General features: G+C 42.2%; 1 protein-coding gene across 1 annotated transcript; it reads right to left on the bottom strand.

Moving 5' to 3' along the window:
* Positions 1-3068: 3068 nt before the first annotated feature.
* nup50 (nucleoporin 50) lies at positions 3069-9787 on the bottom strand. Its single transcript, XM_085137013.1, has 8 exons — positions 9629-9787; positions 8220-8298; positions 8056-8139; positions 7780-7978; positions 6450-7094; positions 6081-6165; positions 5257-5375; positions 3069-3920 (listed from the first exon to the last, which is right to left on the bottom strand). The coding sequence occupies exons 2-8, from the start codon at positions 8286-8288 to the stop codon at positions 3721-3723; spliced, it is 1401 nt and encodes a 466-aa protein (XP_084993139.1). The 5' UTR covers positions 8289-8298; positions 9629-9787; the 3' UTR covers positions 3069-3720.
* Positions 9788-9983: the final 196 nt, after the last annotated feature.

Genomic DNA, 9983 nt, shown 5'->3' with positions numbered 1-9983 from the left:
TTACCTCCTGAATGGAGAAAATTTCAGTAACCTCCTAAAAGTGAAATCAATTTTACTCTAAAATTTCAAAGAAAAATGAATCTGTTTTTAAAGTAAGTCGTACCTTGAGAAAAAACTCCAACTCTGATCCAAAGTTTGTGATAAAATGATGTAATGTTATCATCTTACATTATTAAAATTAGTTTTAGATATTGGAAAAAAATTTTTTTTCGAGAATACACTTTAAGGTTTTAATGATTTGCATGTACGCTGTACTACAAACACCTGGTATTTTCAGGTTTGAGGGTAGAGTCAGATCAGCTGTTGATGTTATTGATCAGATGTCATCAGTATTGGTTTGCTCTCAGAAGCCATCGTCGCTCAAAGTGTTTTCCTCCGTGTCGTATTGAACCTTTTTCTTTGTGTCAGTGTTTTTGATGTAGTTTATAGATCTCCAGCTGAATGTATCCACACTGACTGACAAGCGCTTTAAGTGAGAGACGTTTGACGGACTGTGACGGTTTGCACTGTAAAACGCTTTTACAGCCTTTTTGGAAGCAGTTTGTTAAACTTTCTGTTGACGTGTTCATGCTTCCATCACAGCTTTTGCACACAGACACACTTAATGTGCATGTTTCTGTCTCTTCTTCTGTTTCCAGACTCTCTGTACATTCTCCTGCATTTATTTACTGAAATACACATTAGCAGAAAAACGCCTCAATGTCAAGTCGTCTGAATTCAGCCCCACAGTGTGTAGTTGGTCCAGGTCATTAAGGTGGACTTACTACAGTTACACTGAGCTGTGGTGAAGCCCTTCAGTGTAAACATGCTGTGTTAGGTCCTCCCCCTTTAAATACACCCTCTGCAAAAGCTCTGTTTTTTCTGGTTGACCAGCTTTTGGAAGCCTTCCAAGGACCAGGTGTGGCTGTAGTAATGAGGGCACCAAAAAAATAACAAGCAAAAAACACTTTCCTTCCAAATGTAGAAAAAAAAACTGTCTTAGAAGCCTTGGATCACAGGGATTACTGTACACACACCAACCTCAACTGGCCATGTTAACATCCACCACTGGAACTGTAGTGTGTAGAAGTCTTGAACCACTGCCTGTTTCTTTACATTTTTCTTCCTGAAGGTCTTTCAAAGTTCTTTGGACACTGGCGGCTTTTCCAGGTCTTGTACTTGACAGTGTTCACAGGAGTGTGTTTGTGTTAAAACACTTAACACTGACCTTTCACTCACGTGTCTACACGAAAGAGACGACTCATTTGTTTAGATCACTGTTTGCCAAATGAAATGCAGTGGAAGATTATCTGGTTCCACCTGATTCTTAAGTGACGGGTGTGAGTAATGGGCAGAACAACTACATTCTCTTCCACTAGAGGGCAGTACAACTACCTGCTCTAATTAAATGGGTTGCAAACTGCCAGTAAAACAGGCGACAAAGAAATTACATAGCGAGTGTGACAACGCAAGGCATAATAGCAATAGATAAATAATTTTTTGGGGGAAAAAAGGTCCTGGAGAAAATTCCGACCCCAGCCCGTTCTCACTCCCGAGGCGTAACATGCCGACGTTTTGTCACGTCCCGCGGCGTTCCTGAGGAACGCGAAAGGAGACCTTCGGCGTTCTTATGGTACGCGGCGGGTTATGGGCAAAATCCAGTGCAATGACGCTCCCGCGGTAATAGACGTTCCAGCCCTGTATTCCAGCCCTAAACCTAACCTTATCCGTAGCCCTAACCATAACCTTTTCCCTGACCTTATCCAGGACTTTAATGACGTTAAATAGCGTGTTTGTAAGCGATTTGAAGAAAAAGAGCGAACATTTGTAGATTGAGTCCATACGGTTCTCATATTTCCTCATTTTTCCGAGGTCGTCATTTAGGAACGTGGTGGGTAGCCGAAAACGTAATATGTTGACGATTTGTCACCTAGCGTAAAATGTTACGCTTTGGGAGTGAGAACGTGTTGCCGACCCAGATAAGCCCATAGCATGAGTAGTGGTCACAAGAAAGCAAAAATGGTATACTGGGGACAAATCGATCCGATTCTGCTGGTGCGCAGGGAAAAATTATCGATATGCTTTTTGTGACATTTTTGTTTGGTGGTGTGCCGTGTGATTATTATTATTATTTATTTTTTTGTTAATGTGAAATATGTGCCGTGATTCCAAAAGGTTGGGAAACACTGGTTTAGATTAAAATATCAAACAACACTTTGACATAATATTTCTGCACCAGCAAACTGAAAACAATACATGATGTGCACTGTCCTTAAAAGCTGAGTAAACTGGACAAATGGAGGACAAAAACAAACAAAAGACAAAAAAAAAAAAAAAAAAAAACACGTCAGGGAAAGGCTGACTTATGAAAATGACACAACTGGACTGAAAATCAGAGGAAAACTTCTGATGGAGAGATGGCTTGAAATCATTTTCAGTATGTACAGGTCATCAGGTGATCTTTATTAAAACTGATGAATTATGAACATACACACATCTGATCAGCAGCAACATCACAATGATCCCAAACACACTGCCAGTGCAGTAAAAACACACCTGATAGTTCTGTTTCTATCAGCCAAGGACCTCAGCGTTACTGAAGCAAAACAGAATAAAACAGAATTATCCAAAGAAGAGCTGTGAAGCCTGGAGATCATATCCTGCAGATGCAGAGATGACAAAGTTCAGACTGAAGAATAAAGGTACTCGCATCAAAACTCGTTAAAATAGTTCGAAACCGTTTTTGCCTTATATTCTGTATTTTACATTTTTGTTTCTACACTTTAATAAATCACTGCACTAAAATGAGGTGAGTGCAAGAGTTTTCTAAAACTTTAAGAATAAGCATGAAATTGTTACCTCATGTTCAAGTGTTAAAGGCAGAGTTTGCGTTGCTTGTCGGGCGAGAAGATGCTTCATGTAGTTTTACCTCCTGATGTTGGCGGCGGTTCTGGTTTAAAGACTGACACGGCGCTCAGCTTGATTTCTCCCGGGATTATTAAACTGGAATTATTCTCAGCACTCAGCCCGTCAGGAGGGCGGCGCTAGATGTTTGTGGAGGTGAAGCAGAAATAAAGACAACAGAGGAGCTGCTTGTTTCGTTTCCTTTTATTCTCCAATAAATGTCTTTACAAATGTTCTCAGATGATGACGGCATCTGGAAGGCCGAGCTGAAGGCCACACAAAGGACACTTGGAAAACGACAGTCTGTGTTTACAGAGAATAAACGCCGCGCTCTTCGGGGGAACATTCACTCCAAGTAGAAACTCTGCCGACACAATAAATAGTTTCCAGAGCAATAACACAAAAACACTCAGCAGACACACTCTAAAAGGAAATGTTACTGCAGGTATTTAATTTGTAAAACCAAATCGACTGGCCCGTTACTTAGAGCGCTCCCCAAAAACTGCTCAGGAAGTCACTCATTCAGTCACTCGACAGATTCAAACTGTAAAACTGAAGCACTACGAGTCTAACAGCAGCGGCGGCGATGAACCGGAGGGAATGTAGGCGACGACCTGCTTCGATTGTTACGATTCAAAGAAATGATTCACAGTTTGACGACCAATTCGTTGTGATCAGACGAGGAAACGACGGGGGTGTGTGCATGTGTGTGTGGATAAACCGGCGCGATGAAGAGGTCAGTGATTCCACGTGGGAGGGGGCGGAGTCTGAGGATGACCACTGCTAAAACCACTGCGGAGTCTGCTAAAACCCTGGGGGAGGTGGGGCGGGGTCAGCTCAGGCTTTCTTCTCTTCAAGGATCTCGTGGAGCTCGTCGGCGTCCTCGGAGGTTTTGACCCGAATCAGCAGGGGGACGGGGGTGGTGGGGTTCTTGTCATCAACGGGCGGATTTGGCATGCACACCACCATCACGTTATTCTTCCCCACCCGAGTGCATGGCATGGATGACTGCACGATGATGTTCAGCAGGATGTTTCCTGGAGGAGGAGAGAACGTTATACAAGCAGAAGACCCGGCTTTAAAATTAATATTTATATTTGGTGACTTGAAGATTTCTAATTTTATCATTTCATATTTATTATTACTATTTATTTCAAATTACATCTAAAGTTAAATCTCCTGTAAGAAAATAACGCGTTTGCTAATCATGGCTTTAAACGCGACTGGTCCGGTGTTCTGTTTGTCAGCATCCTGTCTGCTGATTCATGACCATTCACAACAACTTCCTGGATTTTTCAGCCCATAAGTGAAACAAAACAGTCAGATAAGTCAAACCTTTACTCAACTCATTCTTGCTTCCTCCACTTCTGTACTATTGATACATTAATGCTGAATTCTCTCACAGCTGCTCTATTCCCATGTCGTTGAAGTATATTAATGACTAACCTCGTATTGTGGATGGATTATCTCAGTTGTTCTCTTTTTATCGAGTAGAAAAAAGTTAGCGTTCATCCTCTAACTTCACTGTGTTTATGTTATGCTAACACAGCTGTTTCGCTAGCAGTCATGTAGCACATCATTATTTACCAGCTGGTCCAACAAACAAAAGTGAGCCTTATAGTGCGGAAAATACAGTACAAAGAAATATTTTATTAGTGTCCTTCAGTGATTGCTGTTGGTTAATCTACAGATTATTTCTGATTCTGTGGATTTGATGTTTGATAAAAATGGAGGTTAAAAGCTGTACCAGTTTCAGATCTTCCAGCTGTTTGTGGAAGAAGTTTCACTTGCTCTCAATTTAAAGAAGCTTTATCTTTGATATCGTTGATTAGCTGCAGTAATCCTGATCGAGTCTTCATGTCATCAAGGATTTGATCCGTTTTCATTGTTGAAGCAGCAGTGCTTGTATCTGACCAGCAGGTGGAGCAGTCTGATCACAGCTCAGACCTCATGAAGAGGAAGCTGCTGAATGTGGATTGTTTTTATGCTCTTAGATGTTCTGGATGTTTCTGGGCCTGAAACCTGAAGCTCGACATATTAAATGTTTCACTGCTGTAGGTTTGATGCTGCAAGGCTTATTACAATTATAAGTGAGCAGTTATTGGTTACACTCACTTTAAATGGTCTGTGTTATTTCAGATTACACTTTAAAGTCTATTTTTGTCCCCTTTGTTTTTGTTAGGACTAATCTGACACAGTGACCATCCTGACAAACATCACGCGCGTTTGATTCTTTAAACCTAATCATCTCTGACATTAATGTGTTTATGTTTGACTTAAAGAAAAAAAAAATCTCAAGTTAGATTGAATATTCCTCATGTGATGACATCAGATGTTTTATATAAAATCAATCTGTTGACGCGATGCTCTCACCCAGGTTGGTGTCGGCTCGGATGATCATCTGAGTTTTCCCCTCGGGTGTCTTTTTGAGGTGCAGCGTTCCCACTCCTTTATCTTTGAACTCTGACTCCTTCTTATAGAACATTTTACACCTGGAAGCAGAGCAGACAAGAAATTAATAAATTACAAATCATTTATAATTTAATAAATAAGATTATTTTTCAAAAACAAAGTTCAGAGTCAATGGGACACTTTCAGAGTTTTTAGTGATGAAGATTTAAAGTCTGCTCTCTAAATCTTACTAAGATGGAGGAAGCTTACAGCAGGTTGGAGATTCCTCCATCAGCTGCAGGTCAAGTTCATTTCTCATTGTGTTCTTTTAAAACTTGCTGGAAGTTTGTATTTCATGACTACAATAGGATAACGTAATGATCTGTCTGCTCCTCTCTGTGAGGAGGTGAATTCCGTGAGTGCAGGGAAAGGACAAACAGCCAGGGAGATGAGAAGTTGAACCAACAGCTGGAAGCTACAGAGAAATATTTCTTACAGTTTCTCACTTTTTTCTAAGCCCTCTCCTTTTCCTCCATCTTTGTCTAAAAATTTGATCCAATCAGTTCCAGCTGGCTTCAAAAGCATTACTAAGCTCCTCCTTCTGATAACCTTCAAGATGCAGTATGAAGTTAATTTATTAAATAATTTGACTGAAATTCATTTATTCTAACTTCACTTGTATTCACACAGCTCTGAGTTCTATGCACAACGCTGCTCCTGTTTCCTCCTTTTCAGATTGATTTCTATGTGAAGCTGAAGCTGCTGCTCGACCTGCAGCTTCACGGTGAAACATTTCAGAAACTTACTTCTTGGAGTAGAAAGCATCGTCCTCTTTCACCTCTTTGACCTCCGGCTTGGGCGGCTCTTCCGACTCCTCGTCACCGTTTTCATCTACAAAAAAAAAAAAAAATCAATAAAATATAAAAATGATATATAAATATAAATCACATTTTATGTCACACGTCATGTTTTTTCCTTTCATGTTGAAGCTTTGTCTTTCAAACTGCTGATAAAATGAGCACTAATTAAGTTTTAACTGATTTATTTAAACTATTTAAAATCATTTTCAAACTCATCCCATTTGATCTTCACAGTAAAAAATATGAGACAGAATCTCAGCTTTAAAACTTAGATATAACTTCATGTATCTTCATGTATTTGAGTGTTTTGCTGACCTGTGGGTTGAGCGTCATCGGCTTTCGCCCCACTAAAGGACAGCGGAGCGGCTGATCCTGGAGCTCCGAACACTGAGGTCTGACTGGAGGAGGAGGAGGACGAGAAGGAGAAGCTGGGGGGATTCGATTTGTTCCCTAAGGAACCCAGAACTGAGCTGTCCACCTTCTTGCCAAAGTTGAACGTGACTCCAGCAGGGATTGGAGCAGCGGCAGAGCTTTTCTCCCGGGTTGAGTCGTCCGTTGTGTTTTTGGTGAAGGAGAACAAGGCAGCAGGAGTGGAGGTCGCTGAGCTGCTGCTGGAGGAAGATGGAGGAGGAAGAACTGCGGCTGTGGCTGGCAGCGTCCCTCCATGCTTCTTCTTCTCCTCAGAGACTCCGTCAGCTGATCCGCCGCCATACTGGCGCTCAATGCTGGCCAGGTGGCGCTCGTAGTCCCTGAAGATGGGGTTGAGGTCGCACAGCGGGTTGTCGTTCACGTGTTTGGTGATCCAGTCCCGCACTGAGCAGTTGAGCGCCGTGAGCTGCCGGCTGTACTCTTTATTGCTGCTGCTGGAGCTCTGACTTGCACTGGAGGCGGAGCCATTGGTCTGCTTGGTGGCAATATCAGTGGCGGGTTTAGCCGAGGATGGCCCGTTAAACGTCAGACCTTCGAGGAAGGAGAAAGTGTTAGTGATGGCATAGAAAGCTCAGCTTAGAAAGAAGGAAGCAGAATAAGAGAGTTACACGGGGCAATCGTGGCTCAAAGAGTTGGCAGTTCGTCTTGTAACCGGAAGGTTGCCGGTTCGAGCCCCGGCTCGGACGGTCTCGGTCGTTGTGTCCTTGGGCAAGACACTTCACCTACCGCCTACTGGTGTTGGCCAGAGGGGCCGATGGCGCGATATGTCAGTCTCGCTTCTGTCAATCTGCCCCAGGGCAGCTGTGGCTACAACTGTAGCTGCCTCCACCAGTGTGTGAATGAATAGTGGAATTGTACAGTGCTTTGTGTGCCTTGAAAAGCGCTATATAAATGCAATCCATTATTATTATTATTATTAATAAACATAAAGAACCAGAAAATTCGATGTTTTTTTAATTGATCATAAAGATGAACTGCTGTGAGCATCCTGAACACATTTTACACTCATAAGAGATCAATAAAATCATCATGTCCATGTCTTAGCATTTTTAAAGCTTCTAAAAACTAATGAAGACATTTTAACACAAAAAGAAAGCTCATTTATGGATCATATTCAAAGGACAAACAGGAATCTGAGCTGAAAGTTTTGAATGGCACATAAAGAGGAAATAGTTTCCGATCAATAACCGACCAAGCTGATCAATGTTTTGCTCACCAGGTGCAGACGAGGACGCTGCAGGTGAGGAGAAACCGCCGAAGGAGGGCGTGCCGCTGTTCCCATTTGTCAGACCGCCGAGGCCTTTGAAGCCTCCGCCATTCCCAAACCCGGAGAACGGAGTTGGAGCAGAGCTGCCGCTTGCCGCCGCGGTTAAGGAGAAGCCTTTAAAGCCTTTAAATGCTCCACTGCCCTCGCTCTGAAACAGGGAAACGCTCAGATTACTCCATGATTATAATCAGACGCAACAGGTAAACAATGGTTTTCTCCTCGTACCTCGGTTCCAGTGTTTCTGCGTTTGGCCTTCTTGATTGCTCGATTCTTAAGCACATCTTCACTCGCCACTGAAAACGTCCCGGCCTGAAGGAGGACAAGAAAGTCAGACTCACATAATTCCAACTTCCTGAAGCCAGACTTACAGCTTCAGCATGGCCTCTTACCTCCTCGCCCTCCTCCTCCTGATCCCAGTTCCTGTCCGTGAGCTCCTTATCAGCGATCCTCTTCGCCATCCCACTGGCTCTGTAACAAACCATAAGAATTCAGTTTGTGTTCTCTTTCATTTTTTTCCCCAGGGTTTAGTGTGTCTTAATCAGCATTTTACAGAATTGAACTGAATAAGAAGTAGACAAGTTTCAGTCTAGAAACAAAGACTAGGACTGTAATAAAAATACGTTTACAAAACGGTTTATCATAAGCAAAGTAAAGTATTCTGCAAAGGGGAACCCCCCTCCTACACACACAAAAAACAAAACAGGATTATCATTGATAACTATTGATTAACCAACTGGTGTAAATCAGATGACAGAGCTCAGTTTGTCCATTAGCACAATTACTCAAAATTTTATGGACAGTTTGTTACAATTACTATTTAATCTAAACTATTTTAGTTGATTTTTCTTGTTAATATCACTACAGTTAACATTTTTCCGCTCATCTTCTTGATCTGGCTCAATGGTCCAGAACAGAAATCTGTGGAAGAATCCACAGATCTCCAAAGCTGCCCACAGACTGAACCTTAACTTACTGAACCTGAGCTTTTATCTCACCTACTTTCAGTATTACTGCACCTGAACACACCACTGCTTTTTCTCCAATAAAACACCTGATATTGAGATGAATAGGCAACAGGTAACAACAGGTGTAAATCTGAGCTTTGGACGGCTAGCAGGCTGAACATTTAAAGGTTTCACCTCAAAATATGAGAAACAATAAATTGAGCATTTTACTAAAAGAAAGTAGAGCGTCAAATGATAAAAAGCTCCAAATTCTTTACAGCTTTTCGCCAAAAACCCGGCTTCATTTGGTGTTTAGTTATTAATGGAGGCCGATAATCACCGATTAATCGATTATAAACAGCTGTGGTGGCGCTGCTGTTCGAATATTCTGGATGGTGTAAAGGTTGAAACATAACTGTGAATTCCTAGTGCGGTCCAAGGAAAGCTGATGTTTAACTAAATCAAATGCACAGGGTTAAGCACTCCTGTCAGGCAGCCTTTATCCGGGTTAACCATCAACTAGCCTGATTCGGTTAGCGCTTCTTTCCGGGTATAATCAATCACCTGTGTACCTGAGCCGAGAGATTTTCTAACTAACGTTTTACTCAGATTTCCGATTACTGAAAAACTGACTTCTGATAAACTGGCTACCATTACCGGAGCACACACCGAGGCCACCTGGCCTGTCCAATCCGGTGTCTAACATCATGTTCTGGCTGTTAGCCGCGGAACTAAACAAGCAAGCTAACCGGGCCGCTCACAAGCAGCTAATGTTAGCCAGCAGGCTAATGGCACGAGCTCCTCTCGTTTCCGGTGTTTAATGATTTTTTTGTTAACAGGTAAATGTGACGCACCTTGTCTGTAACGTAAAGTCCGGTCTCTGCCTCCGCGCGGCTCTGACAGCTCCAGGTAACGTCTGGCTGAACACCTTAACAGGTAACACCGCTCTGTGTTTTTGAACAAACCCCCTTACGCCGCCATTTTACAGAGCGGTATATTCGCATGGGTTTGCGCGGCCCACTTTTCACGCATGCGCACCACAAAGCAGCCTTTAGTCTGGGAATTGTAGTCCATATGTTTTTTTTAAAGGATAATAAGAGGTTAAAAAACGCAAAGGTAAATGCATACTACGCACATCAATCATATTAAATATTAATTATGTCACCGGTGATTATTTAACTTTGCATGCAGGGTGAAGGGTCTTGCTTA

Source organism: Neolamprologus multifasciatus, chromosome 17, assembly GCF_963576455.1.
Source record: "Neolamprologus multifasciatus chromosome 17, fNeoMul1.2, whole genome shotgun sequence".
Taxonomy (NCBI): domain Eukaryota; kingdom Metazoa; phylum Chordata; class Actinopteri; order Cichliformes; family Cichlidae; genus Neolamprologus; species Neolamprologus multifasciatus.
Note: the sequence above shows the minus strand (reverse complement) of the source record. Positions and strands in the feature narration are given on the sequence as shown.